The sequence below is a fragment of the Pelophylax lessonae genome (genome assembly GCF_965119305.1).
Source record: "Pelophylax lessonae genome assembly, chromosome: 12".
Classification (NCBI taxonomy): Eukaryota; Metazoa; Chordata; class Amphibia; order Anura; family Ranidae; genus Pelophylax; species Pelophylax lessonae.
Window position 1 is genome coordinate 203,207,642 of NC_138779.1, and position 25,471 is coordinate 203,233,112.

Consider the following 25,471-nt stretch of genomic DNA (forward strand, 5'->3'; position numbering starts at 1 on the left):
AGCCTATTAAGCAATCTAGATCAGTGGTAAAATTGCAGATTCCTTTTTTTTTTTTAAGAAACAGCACAAATTGATCTTAAGTAGGCAGCTGAACAAATCAGAATGCAAGCCCACATTCATGGACATTTGAGCATGCTCAGTTTCACCCTTGCATAGTTGCCAACATTTGAAAAAAAATTCCAGGGACACTTTGCAGCGCAGCTATCAATTACTTACCACATCCACTTCCCTGAAACTCCGCCCACTCCACATAATTAATCTCCGCCTACTTATCAGATTATAGGGTCTACTTCATAAAGAGAGAATTACAGGAATTTTAAAAGGGAATTGAAAACTTGAGGCCAAAGTAGCAGAGTTGGAATAATTCTCCCATTCAGCTGCACTACTTCTGCCTAAAGTTTAAAATTCTCATCACAATTCCCTGCAATTCTAAAGTGTCCAATGTGCTCAGGTGTGACCATACAAAAAATGTAATATGGAAATATAAATAAAGTGCAAGGTGTAAATAAGTACGATTATACTATCTGGTATAATTAGGTTTTATTGTACTTATTTACACCTTGCACTTTATTTATATTTACATATTACATTTTTTGTATGGTCACACCTGAGCACATTTCACACTTTATTCACCTGTCTTTGAATTCAGCCCTCTGTAGGGTGATCATTTTCATTTACATAAAACAATGTGGCATCCTTTCCTTCCTAACAAATTACCCAGTCCATACCAGTATAGATCCTAACACATTACCCAGTCCATACCAGTATAGATCCTAACACATTACCGTCCATACCATCCTCACACATTACCCAGTCCATACCAGTATAGATCCTAACACATTACCCAGTCCATACCAGTATAGATCCTAACACATTACCCATTCCATACCAGTATAGATCCTAACACATTACCCAGTCCATACCATCCTCACACATTACCCAGTCCATACCAGTATAGATCCTAACACATTACCCAGTCCATACCAGTATAGATCCTAACACATTACCCAGTCCATACCAGTATAGATCCTAACACATTACCCAGTCCATACCAGTATAGATCCTAACACATTACCCAGTCCATACCAGTATAGATCCTAACACATTACCCAGTCCATACCAGTATAGATCCTAACACATTACCCAGTCCATACCAGTATAGATCCTAACACATTACCCAGTCCATACCAGTATAGATCCTAACACATTACCCAGTCCATACCATCCTACACATTACCCAGTCCATATCATCCTAACACATTACCCAGTTCACACCAATATAGATCCTAACACATTACCCAGTCCATATCATCCTAACACATTACAGAGTCCATACCAGTATAGTCCATACCAGTATAGATCCTAACACATTACCCAGTCCATAATATTCTAACACATACCAAGTCCACGCCAGTATAGATATCCAGCATGAGGTTTTTCCCATTGAGGATTGAGGTCTGTTTTAATTTTTTTGAGCAATATATATATATATATATATGCACACACATACACATACACGGATATGTACACACATTTATCTAGAGCTAGAAAATGATATATATGTATCAATTAACAGGTGTAAAAATTATATCTATAAAAAAACATTATTAATAGTAGTAATTAATGGAGTGTGAGGCTTCCAGCTTGTCGGATTTTGGAAAGTGCACCATGCTGACACCCTGCCTCCGGTGACACGTTAAATTTGCGACAGACGGGAAGAGTGAGCGGGCACAGAGAGAGAGAGACAACCTGCTGCCAGAACTACAACACCTAGCTGGGGTGAGAGCGACACTGTGTGGCACAAAATAAAAAAAAAATGTTTATTTTTTTTTCAAATGATTTACATTGTCCCTGATTAACAGGGACAATGTAAATTACCCGGGACAGGCTCCTATTTGCCGGGATTGTCCCGGGAAAAACGGGACAGTTGGCAGGTATGCCCTTGCGCGTGCATAGAGTGGGGTTGGAGTTTTGTTTTTTTAACAAAGGTTTACATGCCACGGTCATTTCCCCCTTGTTTTGATTTGTTAACATCCATACTGATATATAAGCTTCTTCAAAGAGTTGTAAAACTAATCACGCTTGTATCTAATTTATGTTTGTGCTCTTCAGACCCCCCAGCTGTGACCATCAAAATTAAAGGTAAATTATATGATTTCCATCATAACACTTCTCACAGTCTCCGTCTCTCCTCTACCTATTTTGTCTGTCTTTCTCTCAAATTGTATTGGTTTAAATTATATATCTATATATATATATATATATATATATATATATATATATATATATATATAATGTGTGTGTGTGTATTTATGTATGTTTATATACACACTATATTGTCAAACGTATTGGGACGCCTGCCTTTACATGCACAGTAAATTTAATTGCATCCCAGTCTTAGTACGTAGGGTTCAATATTGAGTTGCCCCACCCTTTGCAGCTATAACAGCTTCAACTCTTATAGGAAGGCTGTCCACAAGGTTTAGGAGTGTCTATGGGATCGTTTGACCATTCTTCCAGAAGTGCATTTGTGATGTAAGGCACCGATGTTGGACGAGAAGTCTGCGCTCTATCGGGTTGAGGTTAGGCCAGTCAAGTTCCTCCACCCCAAACTCGCTCATCCATGTATTTATGGATCTTGCTTTTATGGTGTGGGGTTGTTTTTCAGGGGTTGGGCCTCTAATTGTAGCAATATTGTTACATTAAATGAAGATTCAACTCACGTGGTTAATGAATAAAACAGGCACATCTAAGTACGCAGGCGTCCGGGGTAAAGCTATCCACGTAAACCATTCTCCACACCGTCATCAACATCATCCCTTCCACACTGCGCTCCACGAGCGCTTAAAGCCTCACTTTCAGATCGCTCTACTGCAGGGTGGTCTTCCCGGTCACAACTGCAGACTGACAGTGGTAAGAGCAATGGTCAATGTGGACAGCTTTACCCCGGATGCCTGCGTACTAAGATGTGTCTGTTTTAATTATCAACCATATGAGTTGCTAAATGTTGAACCTTCAATAAATGTAACCATATTGCTACAATTAGAGGCGCCTCTCTTCTCGTTTATACACTCAACTTCTTGCTGGATATTGCTTCTAATCCCCTTGTGGAGGCGGCCATTTATGGGTGGATATTTTATGGTTACACAACCCATCGCATTGCTATAATCTTTTTATATGGACTATAAACTGAAGGATTTATGAATAAATGGTTGTGGAACGAATCATTATTTCTTATGGAGAAATTCGCTTTGATATACGAGTGCTTTGGATTACAAGCAAGTTTCTGGAACCAATTATGCTCGCAATCCAATGTTTTACTGTGTGTATGTGTGTATATATATATATATAGATATATATATATATATATATATATATATATCTATATATATATATATATACATATACATATACATACTTATACATATATATATATATATATATATATATATATATATATATATATATATATATATATATAGTCAGGGTGGTCACAGAGATGTTTTTTTCCCAGTGCGTCTTTGGTGTGTTTAGGTGCATTCTGGTGCATTTTACCATGCTCCAGTACAGTCCAGTGCAGAAAAAATGCATGTTCTATTTTTTTTTCTGGGATGCACTGGACTTTATGTGGTCTGAACTGGCCCTTAGCCTCTATCTATCTATCTATCTATCTATCTATCTATCTATCTATCTATCTATCTATCTATCTATCTATCTATCTATCTATCTATCTATCTATCTATCTATCTATCTATCTATCTATCTATCTATCTATCTATCTATCTATCTATCTATCTATCTATCTATCATATTTTCCGGCGTATAAGACGACTGGGCGTATAAGACGACCGCCCTATTACATGATCTACCGGTAATACTTATACTTAGGTTACCTTGGAGATATTATACTCGGCGTACTCCCATTTTTGGGGGATTTTTTTGAGGTTCAAAAGTAGTCTTATACGCCAGAAAATACAGTACTATTTCCACTATTCTATCCTTAATTGTCTATATGTTAAATAATATATTCTAATACAATTGTAAAATTGAAAAAGTAATTATGATTACACGCAGTAACAGGTTAATTACAGCTAAGCTGAGCTGGACTCTTTTTAGCATCACCTATTCCACTCTGCCCAAAACAATAGTTATATTTTACCTTTCAGTGTACAGCATTTGGCTATAACATTTTATGACATATTAACATATGAGTAATGTGTGACCGAACTCCCTGGAATGTAGGATAATCTCATAACTTGTCATGTTTTGGTAGATTACATCCTAAATGAGACCACACCCATTATTGTGAAGGAAGGGGATTCGGAGACTATTATTTGTACGGTGGACAGTAACCCCGAATCTACAATTATCTGGACTAAAGAAGACAAGACATTACCTGGAACATTGAATGGGCAGACATTGAAATACGATGTGAAGAATGCTAATCTAAATGATGCCGGGATATATCGATGTTCAGCAACTAACAGTCATTCGACCAATACCACGAGTGTTAACATCACCGTACATTGTAAGTATGTCACAATTATCACCTGAAAATTGAATTTTACCTCAATAAAAGATAAAAGGGCAGTGCCAAGCAACTTTAGTTGCTTAATCAAAGTAAGGTAAAGCCGAATTCCAGTTTGGGCAAAAAAAATTGAAACCTTATCCAAAGTTACTCTATAAAACAAAAATTGCAGCTCTAGTCACTATACTCACCTGATCTCTGGAGCTGTACCCTGCAGACTCACCTCACCGTTGATCCAGCAAAGCTTGTCATGGGGGTTGAATGACACCCATGGCATCAATAAACCTACTTCCTGCGAACACAGGGTGTCATGGCCATATTTCATCGAAAACAACACCCATCATCCCGGCTTTATAACCAGCAGCCACCTGGAGATCTGTTATTTGTGATGAGAACAGCAGCGGGGAAGTATTGGTGCATAGTGAATTGTTATTGTGGTGGGGCGGCATTTTTGGACAAAAGATAGTGGTGGTGGAGGTCACCATGATTGATGAGGATTTGTCTATCACTGGACAATAAAACTGAAGTGAAGGAGCATTGTTTACTTTTCTTGGGGGATTAGGAGATTTACTGGGGGACAGCAAATCATACAGAGTTCAGTGGTCAAGTATATGTAATGTATGGCATAACATAAAGAGTGCAGTCAAGTGGGTTTTGTAAGGAACCATGTACAATCTCCTGACCGCCACATTCTGTATGCTGTGTTATTACGTCTAACTGTCATATGTGACATGTTAATGGCCACTGGACTGTACTTCTGAACGTTGCACTCTGTATACTGGGGTGTATGTTACATATTCCGGAGCCCTGCACCCTGTATGATGTGTTATATTTTGCATACTGTTGACCAGTGTACCCTGTACATTAAGCTTTATGTTTCATATTCCAGACCATTTTGCTCTCTATGCGGTGCTATGCATTATATAATCTCACAACTTTGTATGCTGGGAGTGCAGAAGTCATCTGTGTGCAAAGTACACCTCATCCTACAGAGTACAGCCTGCAGGAGTATGTAATGTACTGCAGAGGACAGTGGTCAGGAATATGTAACATACATCCCAGTGTAAAGAAATCTAGGGCAGTGTCATCGGGAGGAGGGGCTGACCTGGGCTATAGCCCCGAGTTGGCCCCAAAAAAGCCCTGGGTCTCGTTTTGCTCATGAAAACTTATTAGCCCAGAGTCTCAAGGCCTGGGGTTGGCCGGGAACTATAGCATGCAGTTTGCACACCATAAGTGGCTGTTAGGACCAGCTAGCAACCAATCACCTGCTGGTTAACTTAACCAGACTAGAGGAGTTAACTTAACCAGCAGGTGATTGGTTGCTAGGTGGTCCTAGAACCAATCACGGTGTGCAAACAGTATACTATAGCCCTGAGTTCCCGGCCAACCCCAGGCATTGGGACTCAGGGCTAATAGGTTAACTTGGAAAGTCAACTCCGGCAGCTTCCGCCTCCCACTGTCAGCACTGGCACGGCTGTTTCTTGCTCCAGTTTTGCCTCTGTCCTTCTTCCTGCTTCACTCCTGTGTCTCCCCCCTCTGCATGCCTGAGTAAGGTATGAAGGGGCAGAGCTGCGGGGGGGGGGCCGGCTGTGTAATGCAAAAGGGGTCCAGAGGTGTGGGGGCTGTGTAATGTAAAGTGGTCCAGAGGTGTGAAGGCTGTGTAATGTAAAGGGGTTTAGAGATTCAGGGGCTGTGTAATGTAAAGGGGTGCAGAGATACAGGAGCTGTGTAATGTAAAGGGGTCCAGAGATGCAGGGGCTGTGTAATGTAATGGGGTGCAGAGGTACAGGAGCTGTGTAATGTAAATGGGTCCAGGGATACAGGGGCTGTGTAATGTAAAGGGGTGCAGAGATACAGGGGCTGTGTAATGTAAAGGGGTGCAGAGATACAGGGGCTGTGTAATGTAAAGGGGGGCAGAGGTACAGGAGCTGTGTAATGTAAAGGGGTTCAGGGATACAGGGGCTGTGTAATGTAAAGGGGTGCAGAGATACAGGGGCTGTGTAATGTAAAGGAGTCCAGAATTACAGGGGCTGTGTAATGTAAAAGGGTCCAGAAGTACAGGGGCTGTGTAATGTAAAGGGGTGCAGAGGTACAAGGGCTGTGTAATGTAAAGGGGTCAAGAGATACAGGGGCTGAGTAATGTAAAGGGGTCAATAGATACAAGGGCTATGCAATGTAAAGGGGTGTAGATGTACAGGGGCTGTTTAATGTAAAGGGGTTCGGACCCCTGTGCTGATCTTCACACCCCCTTCTGATGTCGGAAGGGGGCATCATTGGATCAAATTTACCCTCATGCTGAAGCCCCTGCTCTTTTTTCCACCTAGCAACACCCCTGAGCAAGGTTTAGGATTGGTAAATGTATACCGCAGTATAAAGAAGTAGTGGCCAGAAGTATGCAATGTGTGACGCAGGTTAGGGATTGCAGCAGTCAGGATCATGTTATTTACAGTGTGCATTATAAACTCCTGACCATACTCAGTATGCTCTGCTGTGTGGTACATAGTTTTTTCTTTTTGTATTTTACATAAGTATGGCCACTGCACTAGACTGTACATTACATACCCCTAACCACTGCACTCTATACACTAGACTGTACATTACATACCCCTGACCAATACACTCTATACACTAGACTGTAAATTACATACCCCTGGCCACTGCACTATATACACTAGATTGTACATTACATACCCCTGACCACTGCACTCTATACACTCTATACACTACATGACATACTTCCGACCCATGCACTCTATGCGCTATATTGTAATTACATACTCTAGTTACAGTGTTGATTTTCTCAACAGCTGCTGGTTATTAAATAGAAATTCCTTTTTTTAATGAAGTGCTTCTTTAACCACTTATGGACTGCCCCACGAAGATATACTGTGGTTGGGTGGCTCTCGTGTGCGAAAATATGTACCTCTTGGTGATTTCATGCATAGGGTCTGGGGTGCTGGCGACCTGCTTCCACTGTGATTGCACACAATAAGAGCCAATTAGAAGGTTCGGTGGATGCGATGTCTGCCAGGACCCACCGATCGTTCACAGGAGAGGCAGACCACCGTTCTGTGAGAGGGGAAGATGGAGATCTTGTGTTTCTGCTAAAAAGAAACACAGATCTGTCTTCCTCCAGTTAAGCCATCCCCACACAGTTAGCAGCAATCACTCCCTAGGTTGCACACACTCATTGATCACCCCTGATGTTAACTTCCCTGCCAGTGTCATTAGTACAGTGACAGTGCATTTTTTTTAGCACTGATCACTGTATTGGTGTCACTGGTCCCAAAAAAAGTGTGAAAAGTGTCAGTTAGTGTTTCAATTTGTCTGCCGCCAGCTGATCACCGCCAGTACTAGTAAAAAATAAGTAAATAAATAAAAATTCCATAAATCTATCCCCTAGTTTGCAGATGCGATACCTTTTGCACAAACCAATCAATATACACTTATTGGGATTTGTTTTACCAAAAATAGGTAGCAGAATACATCTTGACCTAAATTGATGAAAGACCGACAGTTTTAAAAAAAAAAAAAACAATATTTTTTACTTTCTGTTATAAAACATATAAAATAAAAAATAAAATGTAAAAAAAAAAAACAACTAATTTCTTCATCAATTTAGGCCAATATGTATTCTGCTACATATTTTTGGTAAAAAAAAAAAAATCACAATAAGAGTCGGTTCACACTAAGGCGACACGACTCTGCACGACTTCGGGGGTGACTTGTGCATTACCATGCACAATGACTTTGGAGTGACTTGCATGGACTTCACATAATGGAAGTCTATGCAAGTCGCTCCGAGGTCACCCCGAAGTAGTAGAGGACCCTTTTTCTAAGTCAGAGCGACTTGTGTCGCTCCTATTAGAACGGGTCCTGTAGCGGTCAATGGACCGCTAGGGAGCGCGACTTGTCAGGCTGACAAGTTGCCTGACAAGTCGCGGCAGTGTGGACCAGCTCTTAGCGTATATTGATTGTTTTGCGCTGAATATGCTTAGCAGAAACACGAGATCTCCATTTTCTTCCATCACAGAACAGTAATCTGCCTTGTTTACACAGGCAGACTGCTGTTCTGCCTCTTCTCTGAATGATCAGCTGCCGGACCTTCTGATTGGCTCCCTCGTGTCCAATCACAGCAGGAGTGGGTTGCCGGCGATGAGCGCGCACCTCAGACATGTACGTGATTTTGCGCAGCTGGGCTGTCTACTTTCCTGCTCTGTGTAGTGGTTTTACACAGAGCAGCTCCGATCCTCCTCTTCTCGGGTCCCCCGCCACCGCCCCCAGCAGGTAAGCGGGTCATAAAAAATAAATGGGGGGGAGGGGTTGGCCAGAGGTCCTTTTTAAGGGGACATTAACCATAATGGGGGCACACTGACCACCAATGTTATTGGGGGGGGGAGGGCAGTCAGAGCTATTTTTTTTTTTTTTTTTCAAAATGTTTCGCCTTTTTTCTTTTATATATTTTATATCCAGTTTTTTTTTTTTTTTTTTTTTTTTTGCTTTTTTGCTTTTTTAAGTTTGATTTACTAAAGAGATATAGATTGCTTAATTTGCAGGAGAATTTTCACTTTGAAATGTGAAAACATCCTTGAAAAGTGACAAGCCTATTTGCCCTTAGTAAATGAGCAAATATGTGTCTAAAAAAAAAAAAAAAAAAATATGTATATATATATATATATATATATATATATATATATATATATATGAATTTGAGTACTAATGTTCCAGTGTTACATGACTGTGTAATTGTCAGTCAAACTATCACATGCCTGAAAACTGAAAAACATCCCAGTAATGAGGAGACATATACAGGCTAATACTTAAGTGGTTAAACAATAAACATATATTTACACAAACATACATTCAAGTAGTTGTATTGTTTTTTTTTACTTTGACTAGCCTGAGCCGTGTTATCCCTCTTCATTGTCTTTTAAAGCAGACTGGAGTAGAAGAGAAACACTGGAATAATAGTCAGTGCCAGTTTCCCCCTCCAAGGTTGGGTCTCCTACTTGTGTGGATGTTGCTGCATTATGTAAAACTATTAGAGCCCATTCACACAGGGGCGACACGACTTGCTGGGGCGACCTGTGAAGTCGCGGTGCACGCTGTGCACCGCGACCTCGGCACGACTTGCACGGACTTCATATAATTGACGTCAATGCAAGTCGCCTTCAGGTCGCCCCAAAGTAGTACAGGACCCTTTTTCTAAGTCGGAGCGACTTGTGTCGCTCCTATTAGAACGGGTCCTGTGCTAATCAATGGAGAGCGAGCGACCGCGACTTGTCAGGCGACTTGGTCGCCTGATAAGTCGCGCTAGTGTGAATGGACCCTTAGAATAGTGTTTACATTTTAGGATGGGGTGCCTCAAGACTATCCATAGTTTCGGAGGGTGCCTTGAGATTGTCCACAATTTTAAATGAAGGTTTAGAAACACTGGTTTAAAGTATCTTTGTAAATGGAGCCTAAACGTGATCCAGAAAAAAAAGAAAAAAAAAATCATACGGATGATATGGTGGCTAAATGTTGTCAATTTTTGTAGCTTGCAGGTCAGCGGATTATAGAGTAATTGTTGGGATGGTCACTGGTAACCTTATTATTTTGCTCCTTATTGCATTTGGAGTCTTCTGGTACGTGAAGAGACATATGAATAAAAAACTAGGTAAGAAAAAATGTATCTGACCTTCCATCTTTTTAAAAAGTAATTTTTAAAGTAGTTGAAAAAAAATCAGTCATGGGGCTACTATATATGGACATATGAGATGTCCTAGAGATGCATTTAAAGTGTAACTCCACTTTCGTGGGAAAATAAATTAACAAATGAAAAAATAATAATATAGCGTGCACGATTGCGACACAAATCAGATTGTAATTGAATGTTATTAAAAATGACCTTTCCTTGTCAATCTGCAGCTGTTGTAATTTTCTGAAAATGCAATATGGCCGCCTAGAGCTGTTCTGTACACAGATTGTATACTGACCACACCCCAGAAACATCATTTCCTGCTTGTGTGATTGGCTCACCAATTTTCCCAGAAGTCTGCACTAAGATACAAGTCAGATTTCTGGCATCCCCTGCAACAAAAATTTAATTTTTGGTAAGATACTCCCAATAGGAACACGTCTAAATGGATGCAGGCCCAGCAGATTTCCTCATTAGAGCCCTGCAGCTGCCACAGCTGATAGATAATTATGAAACCACTCCCATTAGACCCACTCAGCACAAGGACACAGAGGAACAAACAATGATTTCTTCCGAATAACAAAAGTTAGGAATCTGCAACAAAGTTTGTTAAAAGCATTGCAATGTACAGAGATCACACAGAGGGGAATGTTTTTTCTAAACAAAAGTGGAGTTACGCTTTAACCACTTGCCAACCGTCTAACATACTTGTACTGCGGCAAGTCAGCTCCCCTGCGCAAAATCACGTAATTGTACGTCATTTTGTGCAGAGGCTCCAGGGGGAGCGCACACGCTGCCAGAGGTGCAATCGCACACTGATTGGCTGAAGGGGGAGCCAACCAGTGGGTCTGGAGGACCTGATGTCCACCAGCCACCCATGATCCTTCCCGAGAGACACAGACCGGCGTTCTGCCTATGTAAACAAGGCAGATCACCATACTGACAGGGAGGAAGGCAAAGATTGGTGATCCTGCTAAGCAGTCAAACCCTTCACAGTTAGAAAGTACTCATAGGGAACACATTTAACCCTTTAAATGACCCTGATGTTAACCCCTTCCCTACCAGTGTCATTAGTACAGTAACAGTGCATATGTTTTAGCACTGATCACTGTAGTAATGTCACTGGTCCCCAAAAAAGTGTCAAAAATGTCAGTTAGGGGTCTGATTTGTCCGCTGCAATGTTGCAGCCCCGTTAAAAATCGCAGATCACCACCATTACTAGTAAAATTATTTTTTAATAATGCCATAAAATACCCCATCGTTTGTAAACGCGATGACTTTTGCGCAAGCCAATCAACATGCGCTTATTGGGATTTTTTTGCCAAAAATTTGTAGCAGAATACATATTGGCCTAAACTTATGAAGAAATTATTTATTTTTTATTTTTTATTGGATATGTAAAAAATATTTGCTCTTTTCTTGTTAAAAAATAAAAACCGCAGATGGGATCACATACCACCAAAAGAAAGCTCTGTTTGTGGGAAATAAAAGGACATCAATTTTATTTGGGTACAGCGTTGCACGACCGCACAATTGTCAGTTAAAATAATGCAAAAAATGATCTGGTCATGAAGGGGCTAAAATCTGAGGTAGTTAAACACAACACCTGTATCTGAACCTGGAAGCACATTTTTGCATCTGCTTTTAAAAAACATTTTAAATTGTAAAGAAGATGTTTAGTGTAGGGGGGGGGTATTTTAAAATGTTTCCCCTGCACTAGAGTGAACCCTTAACATTTAATAATATTATTATGAAAATAATATTTTCATATTTATGAAGCAGTGAATGTGACTTTCACCAATATTCACTGGTGGGAAACCAATCACTGTAATTTTAAACGGATGCAGTGGGAAGATTTACCAGTAAATGTTTGGTGATTGTCAGATTCAATGCTTAATAAATATAAAACATAAAATGTATGTGAACAAAAAAAAACAAAACCTGTTTTTTTTTTTGTTTTTTTTGTTTTGTTTTGTTTTTTTGGCATCCCCAATGTACACAAACAAATATTTTTTTGTAAATCTGTTGCAAAATTAGCTCCAGCACCTCCTGTTGGAGGCTATCAATGCTATGACATTTAACAAAATTGGTTTGGAATTGGGCTTTTAAGGCACAGATATCAGAACAAAGATTTTTTTTTGTCCACCTCCCCTCCTTTTAGATTGTAAGCTCCATGAGCAAGTCCCTCCTATTCCTTCTGTATTGAACTGTATTGCAATTGTACTTCCCCCCTCTACATTGTAAAGTGCTGCATAAACTGTTGGCGCTATATAAATCCTGTATTACACACTTAGCACCCTCCTAGGTAGGTGCTAGGAAAAAGCATCACGTGGTTCCTTCTGCTTATCAGGGGAGCCAGATCTGTTAGTTTTGCCAGTCACATGTTTCCAGGTGTGATTTACTGGGTCTAGGGGAGTGTCCCCACTGTATCCAATAACGGAGCTTGTTGGACAGTGGAGGAAACATAACCAGTAGCACATCAGGGTTTATGGCTGTCTCAGTGGGTGGGCATTGCTGCAATGCATCCTGGGATTGGCAATAAATTCTGAGGGAGCATGTGACAGGACGTCTTTTGGCGGGAGCAAAGTCCCAGGAGGAGGTGGACAGCTGTCTCTCCTCCTGCAGGTGTGAGGAAGGTGGTTCAGGCGGTCAGCCTAGTGAACCAGGTGTGGAGCTGAGCTGCAGAGGATCCAGAGTGCTGACAAGTGGAGCTGCTGGCAGAGTCTTTTGGGAAAAACAGTATCGTCAGTAACAGAGGATTTGCCTAAGGGTCTGGCTGAGAGAGGAGACTGCTCCGGAGGGGTCGGGGGATCAAGGAGCTAGCTAGTGTATCAGTGGAGGGGGTGCCATGTGGTTGACCATAAAGATTGGGAAGAGGGGGGGGGGTGCCGGGAGGGGCCCTGAAGTTGTTCAGCAGTATAGTACAGATTACCTCAGAAAGCTCGTTCACTTATACTTCACAGCAAAGTAAAGCAGCGGCCTAGCCGTGACTAGCGTTACTCAGCGTTACTCAGCATTTTCAAGTCGTCCTAGCCAATTGTGCTTGGTTGTATGAAGTTGGAGTATCCCACTTGTTCCTTTCTCCTATCCAAGTTCTAAATAATAATAACACAAAAAACCAAGGCTACTGGACTGTTTCCTGACTGAGCTAAAACACTTTGGACAAACTGTCATGGGAACCCAGGGAAACCCGTAACCAGCAGCTCCCAAGGAAGTGGTGCTACACACTGATCAAAATTATAAATGCAACACTTTTATTTTTGCCCCATTTTTTATGAGCTGAACTCAAAGATCTAAGCATTTTTCTATGTACACAAAAGGCCGATTTCTCTCAAATAGTGTTCACAAATCTGTCTAAATCTGTGTTAGTGAGCACTTCTGCTTTGCCAAAATAATCCATCCACCTAACAGGTGTGGCATATCAAAATGCTGATTAGACAGCATGATTATTACACAGGTGTGCCTTAGGCTGGCCACAACAGAAGGTCACTCTAAAATTTGGGTGTTCGTAGAACGGGCAAACAGTCAATGTCCAGCCTGAACTCATGCTCTTGCCGAACCATTTGCCCATCACTACTTACAACCAAATAGATCACATATCATATAAAAAAATGAAACAAAAAACTGTGCTTGGGTCTATTAAATAAAAAACAGCTGCTGCACATATGCTGGATAAAACATAAAAACAGTATAAAATTGAAAAGCAACGCTATATAAAAAGTCCAGGTATAGGTAGGGTCCAGCTGATTGGTCTCCTTGAAGTGCCACCACCAGAGAGAGAGAGCAACCCCAATCACACTGCCGCTTACCGGCCCACTAATAAAAGAAGGCTCAAAGGTTCCACCAAACTGCTCCTCCAGAAATCCTCAGTGATTCCGCGGGCCCTGTGACGCGGGATGTCACTATGGAGTGAAGCAGTGGTCATCTCGATGGCGGTCAAACATTTTTGGCAGATAAGCTCTTTTTACTCTTATTACCTGTAAGCATTTATTTGCCATAAGGAAATTAAATGGTGGTTCATTAGGTGTGGCACTATGGTTTTCTTTTTTGCTTTTTTCTGGTATATATGAGTGATCGGTCTGCCTTGTACCATCTGTATGGAGTCGCACCTAGTTGGCTTGATCCTGGAATCGCTGAGGATTTCTGGAGGAGCAGTTTGGTGGAACCTTTAAGCCTTCTTTTATTAGTGGGCCGGTAAGCGGCAGTGTGATTGGGGTTGCTCTCTCTCTCTGGTGGTGGTGGCACTTCAAGGAGACCAATCAGCTGGACCCTACCTATACCTGGACTTTTTAGATCACATATCATGTAGCTGTTACAGAGACATTACACCGGGGGGATGGGCCTACACTGCCACACAATAGGACATATCCATCTCAACCTGGGAGAATCTGCGAATGTACATCTTGGAAAATTATAAAAAACAAAAAAGTGGTTTACCAAATTGAGATATATATATTGTGATACCCCACATGAAAACCACCCCCTACATGTCATGGCATTAATAGAAGTCAGAGACCATGATCTGTATCCTGGATTATGTGGGGTATTACCGTACAGAAGTTCCATTCCAAACCAATTTTGTTTAACACTTCCAATTGGGGACATGACATGGTTTACCTTGGGGGTCTAAATACTCAACACTATTGTAACAGGGCTATGTCATTGCTGTGCACCATTGTCAGCCTGCCATGCCTGCTCCTGCCTATCGGATCAGCCAAAGGCATGAGCAGGGTGTCAGAAGTGGGGGGTAAAACCTGGACTCCTGCTTTAAGCTATATCTTATACAAGATGCCTACTAAATCAAAAGTTACAAATTAAAATTATTTCATGTTTTTTAGAGTGCAATGACAACATGAATGAACTCGGTGATACAAGAGGAACAGACTCTGTATACCAGGTATGATCGCAGCTGCATTAGGTGCTGTACCAAAAGAAGTGGGCATAACTTTTTTTGTTACTCTACATAAGTCATTCACATTTCACATGTTTGTAGAGTCACTCTTCCTCTATACAAAGATATAGAGGAAGAGTGACTCTACAAACGTGAAATGGATATATAAACAAAGATATGCAACATAACCCCCAGCACAAGCAATGCATTTGCGCCATCGTTATGCTCACTTTTCCAGTACTTTAACCTCCCTGGCGGTATGATTGTTTCTGACTTTAGGTGATGAAAGCAGTACCATTGTTTTGCTAGTAATTCTTAAGGACGAGCAGCCCAAACCAACTATTTACATATGATTTTTTTTTTACTGTGCGTTCTTCTTTATAACATCTCGGGTATGATAAAGTTTGAAACACAAAATCATAAATTCTAATATAATAAATAACTATAAAAAAGTTAAAGTATGTGTATATATATATATATATATATATATATATATATATATATATATATATATTATGTGACAGGAAGTCGGCTAGATCTGGGAATGTAGTCACAGGAAGGAGATACATTTCCACCTGATTTAGAAAGTCCATTAATTAATTTAGGGTGTTGGCTACAGAGCTAGCCAGCAGGAAGTTGAAAGGCCTTCACCTGTTCAGAATGAGGGAGTTAAGGCTCTATAATTTGTTCAGAGAAAGTCCTATTGTTTGCTGCCTCCTGTCGCCGTGTGGGCTGGGAGAGGAAGGCAGACATACGTGTACCTCCCGACGCCGTGTGGGCATGGGAGAAGGACTGCTGCCTCCAGAAGCTGCATCCTGAAGCCATGTGGGCTGGGAGCAGGAGGACAGTCAGCGTGTGCCTCCCGACAGGATGTGTGGGCCTGGGAGAAGACCCCCCGGAGTGATGTGTGCCCGGGACGGTAACCAAGGGTGAATACGTCTCAAAGGTGAGAAGACGAACTGTTGATGTGAAAGAAACAAAAGGACTGTGTTGCCCTGTGAAGCTATTATAAAAGGACTATTGAGTGTCCGCTGTAGGACAAGGAAGTCTGCCCGACGGTAGGTTGGAGACAGACACTTAGGCAGGTTCCAGTTGTGAGAAGGTAGCCGCCCACAGAGGCAAGGATTTATTTTCTGTTTTATTTTATTTTGGATGTTTTGCTGCATACAGCCTGGTGAAGAAAACACCATTTAATAAACCACACTGTTTGTTTGCAAGCACTTGTCGGCTACCTCTCTGGGAAAACGCACCCCCCAAGGGGTCATCCACACCCGCCACGGAGCTAATCCCTCACATATGGTGGAGGATGCGGGCATAAGCAGAGATCCCTGCAAGGAAGTGCAAATGTTTGATGAACTTTATCTGGTGCATGAGATTGCACAATCTATGTGTGCAGGAGAGAAGATCCTGACAGAAAAAAAAAAAAAAAGTGTTTTAAAGAGACAGCGGTCTCAAAATTATTTGATGAACCTTGTTGTGTCTGGTGCAAGTGACTGCACAAACTGTGTGTGCAGGAAAAGAGATCTTGCAAGAGAGAGAGAAAAACTACATGTGTTAAAGAGACAGTGGTCTGAAAAATTTTTGCTGGACTGTGAAAAATTTGTTTGTGGAGTTATTGAAGATGGGGCGTTCAAAACGCCTGAAGAATGCAAAGATAGATGAAATGAGAGACCGGATTCTATGGATGGAGGGGATGTTGCCGTCTGAACCAGCCCCATCCATGCCTAAAGAGAGTCTACTAAAGAGGAAGGTTGTTGTCCCTAGCAACACTGATGAAACCGCTATGGAGACGCAGTGTGCTCAGATGAAAAGTAAACTCAAAATGGAGGAGATGTTGAAACATCTGATTATATCAAATGCAGCTCAACAGCAAGCAAATGCAGCTCAACAGCAGGCAAATGCGGATTTTCAGCAGAGCTTTGCAGCTCAACAAAAGGCTCATCAAGAGAGCATGGCAGGCTGGAAACAGAGACGCCAGCAGCCAATGGAGGCCATCGGTTTGGAGGAAACCGAGTATGTGTGCAGGGCTGAGTTGGATGCCTTGCAACGGAAAATGGAAGAAAAGGAACAAGCCTTGGAATTGCTTAAAATGGAGCATAGAAACTTGCAGGAAATGAATGAACTACTCAAGTCTCATGTGTTACAGTGGGAAGAATCCACTGCTCTTCTTTTGGTCGAGTTGCAAAAACGCAGAGAGACTATAATGGAGAAAGATACCATCCTCATGGAAAAGGAAAGTGAAATTCAGACTTTGCAGAAGCAAAGTATGGCTGATATGTTGGAGTTGCGTAATCAGCTGGAAAAAAGTCTTCAGTCTTTGGGAGCTACAAAAATAGACCTGCAGGAGTCGCAGGAACAGAATGTCGCTCTGAAAACGACATTGTCTCTCAGCGACAACGAGAAAAGTGAAAGAGAGGCTAAATTACTGAGTACTGTGTATGAGCTCACTACTTTGAGAAATGTGGTAAATGAATGGCGTGCGGACTGTGAAAGTTGGAAAGGGGAAGCCCAACGTGTCCAGCAGCAGTTAAAGGAGAAAGAAGCCTGTGTGGCAGAATTACATTCTTATTCCCAGATGCTAGCCAATGAGGTGAAGGCTCTTATGCAGGGAAAAGGAGATTGGGAACATAAGAGGGAAAAAGTAGAGGCACAGCTTCTGGAATCGCAAGTCAAGGTGTCAGAAGGTGACCGATTGTGTGCTAAGCTGTCAGAGAAGGCAAACCGACTGCAGGTTGAGTTGGACAATGTTACAAATCAGCTTTCTCAAGCAGACAGCAAATCTAGAGAAATTGCGGAAGATTTTTCTATCTTGGAATCGCAGCTGCAAGACACGCAGGAACTCTTACAGGAAGAGAGGTGTCAAAGGCTGAGTTTTAGCACAAAGCTCAAACAAATGGAAGATGAGAAAAATGGCTTCCTGGAACAATTAAAAGAGGAGGCGGAAGCAAAGAAAAACCTATCAGAGCAAGTCGCAACATTGCAAGCTCAGATAGCGGATATGAAAAAACGCATGGAAGAAAGCGTTGGTTCATTACAGTGTGTTGAAGATGTGAAAAAGAAGTTTGATCAGATGCTTGGTGAAGAGAAGACTGTGTCTGCAAAATATGCAGAAGAACGCGCACGTGCAGAAACGGAGGTGCGTGATAACGAGAGCAAAGCCCTGTTCTTGGCTCGCTCTTTGGAGGAAGCTCTAGAGTGTAAGGCTGAACTAGAAAGTGTTAAACAGCTGCGTACAGAAATGGAAGAATTGGTCAGCTCCAAGGATGATGTTGTGAAAAGCGTTCAGGAGCTAGAAAAGTCTAAGCGAGCCTTAGAACAGCAAGTAGAAGAGATGAAGATTCCGTTGCAGGAACTGGAAGAGGAATTCCAGGCAACAGAGGATCTGTCCCAAAGAGGGGATAGTGTGCCTGATGCAGTTTTTAAAAGGATCAGTGTTTTGGGGTCTGTCCTGAGTGAGCCTCAGAAATGTGACGACATGTGGCTTGAATCACCCCTTTGGAATAAACCGTTCCTTCAAAAACTTCAAGCATTGGAAAATGTATCATTAGAACTTCAGCAAACAAAGGAGCTGAGTAAGAAATGTGGTGATTTCTCAGTTCAGGCTGAAAACCTAGTGGAGAAAACTAAGGCTGTTGGTGAAAACGTGAAGCAAATGAATAAGTGCCTTTCAGGGAGTGTTTCCAAAATGGAACTGGTGAAAGACGGGTGGCAGAAGTTTGATCGTGATCTTGAGATGCATTCCATGTGGAATTCAGATAGAGAAAAAGAACTAGGTGACCTTGAGCGGTCAAATAGTTCAGCAGAAAGTGCATTGAAGAAACCTGTAAAAGAATGTGTTGCAGTTCCATGCTTCTTCACTGATGCAGAGAGGAGGTCTATAATGGATACCACCCAGATCGCTGGGTTCAACTGTGTTGTTGCCTTTGACCCCTATGTTGGTGGAAGGAAAGTTGATGATGTTCTGGTTGGCTTCTTCTGTGAAGAGTTTGGCAAGAAATATAAACTGAATATCAAATCAAATAGTAGGCCTTTACTGCGACTCGCTCAGGAGGGCGAAAAGTTTAAGAAGTTGATGAGTGCAAATGCTTCAGATCTGCCTATGAATATGAAATGTTTGGTGAATGATATTGATATCTCTGGGAAAAGGAACAGGGGTCACTTTGAAGAAATGTGTGACAGCCTGTTGTCTCAATTGGAAAATCCTCTGCACAGCATCTTAGAGCAAGCAAAGCTCAAGAAGGAAGATCATTCCCTTTTACAACAAAAAGTCAATGATTGTGTACAGATGTATGGAGAGGCAACTCAAGTCACAGAGGGATGTCAAGAGTCCCTACTTGGAACAAAGCTTAGTGAAGCAAAGGTTCTCAAAGTTTTGTGGAAAACATTTATGGATTGCAGAGAGAGGCGTCTTAAGAATGTTGAAGACATTAAGACTAGCCCAATTGAGTTGCCTATGGATCACGGTCCTCCATGGTGGATTGGACAGACGGTTATGAGGGACAAGCTGTCTGACATTTATGAGAAAGCTGTCAATGAAGATGACAGAAACGAGAAGGAGCAAAATGATGCCAAAAATGCAGTTGAAGAATGTGTATATGAGATGAGAGACAAACTGTGTGGCATTTATGAGAAATCCGTCAATGAAGATGACAAAACAGTTTCATCCGGAAGCTTGAGGATAATAGGAGGCTTATCAGTGAGTCAGCAGTGCCTGACACATGCGTGCCTGGAAATATGTGTCCCAACCCTAGGGTTGAAACAAGAGGGGGGGGTATGTGACAGGAAGTCGGCTAGATCTGGGAATGTAGTCACAGGAAGGAGATACATTTCCACCTGATTTAGAAAGTCCATTAATTAATTTAGGGTGTTGGCTACAGAGCTAGCCAGCAGGAAGTTGAAAGGCCTTCACCTGTTCAGAATGAGGGAGTTAAGGCTCTATAATTTGTTCAGAGAAAGTCCTATTGTTTGCTGCCTCCTGTCGCCGTGTGGGCTGGGAGAGGAAGGCAGACATACGTGTACCTCCCGACGCCGTGTGGGCATGGGAGAAGGACTGCTGCCTCCAGAAGCTGCATCCTGAAGCCATGTGGGCTGGGAGCAGGAGGACAGTCAGCGTGTGCCTCCCGACAGGATGTGTGGGCCTGGGAGAAGACCCCCCGGAGTGATGTGTGCCCGGGACGGTAACCAAGGGTGAATACGTCTCAAAGGTGAGAAGACGAACTGTTGATGTGAAAGAAACAAAAGGACTGTGTTGCCCTGTGAAGCTATTATAAAAGGACTATTGAGTGTCCGCTGTAGGACAAGGAAGTCTGCCCGACGGTAGGTTGGAGACAGACACTTAGGCAGGTTCCAGTTGTGAGAAGGTAGCTGCCCACAGAGGCAAGGATTTATTTTCTGTTTTATTTTATTTTGGATGTTTTGCTGCATACAGCCTGGTGAAGAAAACACCATTTAATAAACCACACTGTTTGTTTGCAAGCACTTGTCGGCTACCTCTCTGGGAAAACGCACCCCCCAAGGGGTCATCCACACCCGCCACGGAGCTAATCCCTCACAATATATATATATATGTATATATATATATATATATATATATATATGGTATATATATATATACATATATATATATATATATACATATACATATATATATATATATATACATATAAAAGTAAGTGAACCCTTTGGAATTATATGGATTTCTGCACAAGTTGGTCATAAAATGTGATCTGATCATCATCTAAGTCACAACAATAGACAATCACGGTCTGCTGAAACTAATAACACACAAAGAATGAAATGTTGCCATGTTTTTATTGAACACACCATGTAAACATTCACAGTGCAGGTCGAAAAAGTATGTGAACCCCTAGACTAATGACATCCCCAAGAGCTAATTGGAGTGAGATGTCAGCCAACTGGACTCCAATCAATGAGATGAGATTGGAGGTATTGGTTACAGCTGCCCTGCCCTATAAAAAACACACACCAGTTCTGGGTTTGCTTTTCACAGAAGCATTGCCTGATATGAATGATGGCTCGCACAAAAGAGCTCTCAGAAGACCTACGATTAAGAATTGTTGACTTGCATAAAGCTGGAAAGGGTTATAAAAGTATTTCCAAAAGCCTTGCTGTTCATCAGTCCATGGTAAGACAAATTGTCTATGAATGGAGAAAGTTCAGCACTGCTGCTACTCTCCCTAGGAGTGGCCGTCCTGTAAAGATGACTGCAAGAGCACAGCGCAGACTGCTCAATGAGGTGAAGAAGAATCCTAGAGTGTCAGCTAAAGACTTACAAAAGTCACTGGCAAATGCTAACATCCCTGTTAGCGAATCTACAATACGTAAAACACTAAACACGAATGGATTTCATGGGAGAATACCACAGAGGAAGCCATTACCGTCCAAACAAAACATTGCTGCACGTTTACAGTTTGCACAAGAGCACCTGGATGTTCCACAGCAGTACTGGCAAAATATTCTGTGGACAGATGAAGTTGAGTTGTTTGGAAGAAACACACAACACTACCCGTGTGGTCAAAAAGAGGCACAGCACACCAACATCAAAACCTCATCCCAACTGTGAAGTATGGAGGTTGAGGCATCATTGTTTGGGGCTGCTTTGCTGCGTCAGGGCCTGGACGGATTGCTATCATCGAAGGAAAAATGAATTCCCAAGTTTATCAAGACATTTTGCAGGAGAACTTAAGGCCATCTGTCTACCAGCTGAAGCTCAACATAAGATGGGTGTTGCAACAGCACAATGACCCAAAGCATAGAAGTAAATCAGCAACAGAATGGCTTAAACAGAAGAAAATACGCCTTCTGAAGTGGCCCAGTCAGAGTCCTGACCTCAACCCGATTGAGATGCTGTGGCATGACCTCAAGAAAGCGATTCACACCAGACTTCCCAAGAATATTGCTGAACTGAAACACTTCTGTAAAGAGGAATGGTGAAGAATTACTCCTCACCGTTGTGCACGCCTGATCTGCAACTACAGGAAAGGTTTGATTGAAGTTATTGCTGCCAAAGGAGGTTCAAGCAGTTATTAATTCCAAGGGTTCACATACTTTTTCCACCTGCACTGTGAATTTTTACATGGTGTGTTCAATAAAAACATGGCAGCATTTCATTCTTTGTGTGTTATTAGTTTAAGCAGACTGTGATTGTCTATTGTTGTGACTTAGATGATGATCAGATCACATTTTATGACCAATTTGTGCAGAAATCCATATCATTCAAAAGGGTTCACCAACTTTTTCTTGCAGCTGTATATACTGTATACATATATATATATATATATATATATATATATATATTTATATATATGTGATATATAGATAAATACGTGTTTATCTATATATATATATATATATATATATATATATATATATATATATATATATATATATATATATATATAGATATATCTATATATCTATATATATATTAAAAAAAGTACAGTAAAACTGCAGGAAAGGGCACTGGGGGGCAAACTAATGTCAATTTATTTTATTTAGTAATGTAATCCAATAGGATTACAATATATCAGTGTGTTTGTGTGTTTTACTATTCAAATTTGCCGCCGGTTCCACCCCCCTGCGAGCGTCATGTCGCAGGAGATGGAAGCCGGGGGTCACAAGCATCGGGCGGAAGATCCGGCCGCTGTATGCTGCAGTGACACATCGCGGGATCCCGGGGACAAGGTAAGTAACCTCTACCAGGATCCAGTGATGCTCCCTGGTGGTACCCCGAGTGTGGCTCGGGGTTACCGCTAATGGCACTGAAATTCCACCCCGAGCCGCACTCGGGAATACTGCCAGGGACGTTAAGCAGGGCTTTTTTTTCTCAGAGAATGGGTACAGGAACTCAACCACGCCCCCCACCACACCACAGCAAAAGGGCATAGGAGGGTCTTAAATACCAGGAGTGAGCTACATACAGTGTGTAGAGTTCAGAAGTGCACTTTGTACAGGATGCAGGGTTCAGGAGGGTTCTACGTACAGACTACAGGATTCAGCAGGGTGCTACGTGTAAAGTGCAGTGTACAGATTTTTTTCCACAACAAAAGCCAACATGTTTCTGGGGCTCAGCACCCCCCCCCCCTTCATCATGAATGATTTGTCAGATGGATGTGAAGGTGTAGAAGGCTTAATGTATGTATTCTTAGGGTCTCAACATGTTTGTTCACACCTATGAAATTATCCTAGGAGAAAGTAGTCAACAGAGCTGCCCTGCTGTAACCACATTTCTCTGCCCCACATTGCAGCCCATTGCAACTGGACACTAAGTGTGCCCCTAACCCCTATTAGACCCTTGAGTTTGATTTTTATAATAGTGTATGCAGGTGTATCTCAAAAAATTAGAATATGATCAAAAATTTAATTTATTTCAGAAATTCAATTCAAAAAGTGAAACTCATATATTTTATATAGCTGTGTTACACACAGAGTGATACGTTTCAAGAATTTCTTTCTTTTAATTTTTATGATTATGGCTTACAGTTAGTGAAAACTCAAAATTCTGTATCTCAGAAAATTAGAATATTACAGAAGACCAAAAAAAAAAAAAAAAGGATTTTTAATACAGAAATGTTGGCTTACTGAAAAGTCTGTCCATGTACAGTATAGTATGCACTCAATACTTGGTCGGGGCTCCTTTCTCATGAATTACTGTATCAATTCGGCGTGGCTCGGAGGCGATCAGCCTGTGGCAATTTTGAGGTGTTGTAGAAGTCCAGGTTGCTTTGATAGCAGCCTTCAGCTCATCTGCATTGTTGGGTCTGGTGTCTCCCATCTTCTTCTTGATAATACCCCACCGATTCTGATAATACCCCACAAGTTCAGGCGAGTTTGCTGGCCAATCAAGAACAGTGATACCATGATCATTAAACCAGGTATTGGTACTTTTGGCAGTGTGGGCGGTGCCAAGTCCTGCTGGAAAATGAAATCAGATTCTCCATAAAGCTGGTCAGCAGGGGGAAGCATGAAGTGCTCTAGAATTTCCATGAAGAGGGCTGTGCTGACTTTGAACTTTATAAAACACAGTGGACCAACCACAGCAGATGACATGGCTCCCCAAATCATCACTGACTGTGGAAAGTTCACACTGGGCCTCATGCAACTTGGGTTACATGCCTCTCCACTCTTCCTCCAGACTCTGGGACCTTAATTTCCAGATGAAATGCAAAATTTTCCACAGTCTGTGATGATTAAATTACTAAGCCCCAACTTCTGTTATTGGCTTAGCAGTCTGTTGTATGAACTTTGTCTATTTGCAAGAAAAATAGATGAGTGTGTGCATATATTCTTAGTAAGAATACTGAATAGTAAATGTTTCCTGAAAATAAACAGTTACACTGTGCAGTACATTATTCCTTGGATATTTGCAATACTTAAGACTTATGTATCTTCCTTTATTTCAGGACCTTCAGAAGCCAACAAGCACCATCTATCACACTGTCATAAGATCACAGCAATAAACGCTAAAGGCCAAGGAATTAAATAATAATCAGTTACTTTTCTGGTTAAAAATATTTGCTTATTTTATTATTTTATTAAATATATTTGTGGAAACATTTTATAGAAAAGTCTCAAAACCAACAATATTAGCTTAAGGTCCAATTTTACTTAAAAAATCAAATGAACTAGATACGTTCCAGGTGCTTTAAAGCAAAATGTGAGCAAAGACTTTTTTTTTTTTTTTTTTATATCTTTATTGACGTCAAAGTACCAAACAGAGCAGAGCCACGGTAAACTTATGTGTAATCAGCAATGGAAACAGGTACAATAAGCAAGCGTGGATAAAACAATGAGAACAGTCTAAACGAGCATTAGGTACAGCCAGTTCAAAAACAAAAATACTTTATTAGAAATAAGCCATTTTTATACAAGAACGAGTGCGCTCGGACAGTTTGCGGGAAATGTCAGGCAAAAGAGAGGGATGAACACGCCAAGCCCAAGCACACCCGTTACTGCGTCTCGGAGAGATGCACTCTGATATACATCAAAGATCTTGCGGATAAAATATGAAGCGTTATGAAAGATAACCTCTTGGTGAGAAGAAGAAGGGGGGGGAGGGAGAAGTCAGGAGGAGGAAGAGGGAGGGCTAGGAAAGAGGGGAAAGGATGACAGGGGAAGAAAGGGAAGTATAAAGGAAGGGCCAGGGCGAGGCGGCCATAGCAGGCCACCCAAGGAGTGACAAAGGGTGCACAGTAATTCAGCCAGAGTCTTATAGGCAGCAGTACCTGTGAAGTATACCCAAGGTCTCCATAGGTCCCAGGTTTGTTCTTCGGTATTTTTAATAGTGGCCATTAGTTCCTCCATGGGGTGGATCTCGTTAATTTTAGAAAACCATAGAGAGCGTATGGGAGGT

General features: G+C 41.5%; 1 protein-coding gene across 1 annotated transcript in view; it reads left to right on the forward strand.

The window, feature by feature from the left end:
• Window positions 1-24,578, forward strand: part of LOC309568989 (sialic acid-binding Ig-like lectin 12) — a gene marked incomplete at both ends in the record, with an annotated part of 46,571 nt that extends 21,993 nt beyond the window's left edge. Inside the window, 4 exons of the mRNA XM_082274752.1 lie at window positions 4,274-4,528; window positions 10,068-10,187; window positions 15,047-15,105; window positions 24,522-24,578. Coding sequence (XP_082130878.1) covers window positions 4,274-4,528; window positions 10,068-10,187; window positions 15,047-15,105; window positions 24,522-24,578 — 491 coding nt within the window. The remainder of the gene's footprint in view (window positions 1-4,273; window positions 4,529-10,067; window positions 10,188-15,046; window positions 15,106-24,521) is intronic.
• Window positions 24,579-25,471: the final 893 nt, after the last annotated feature.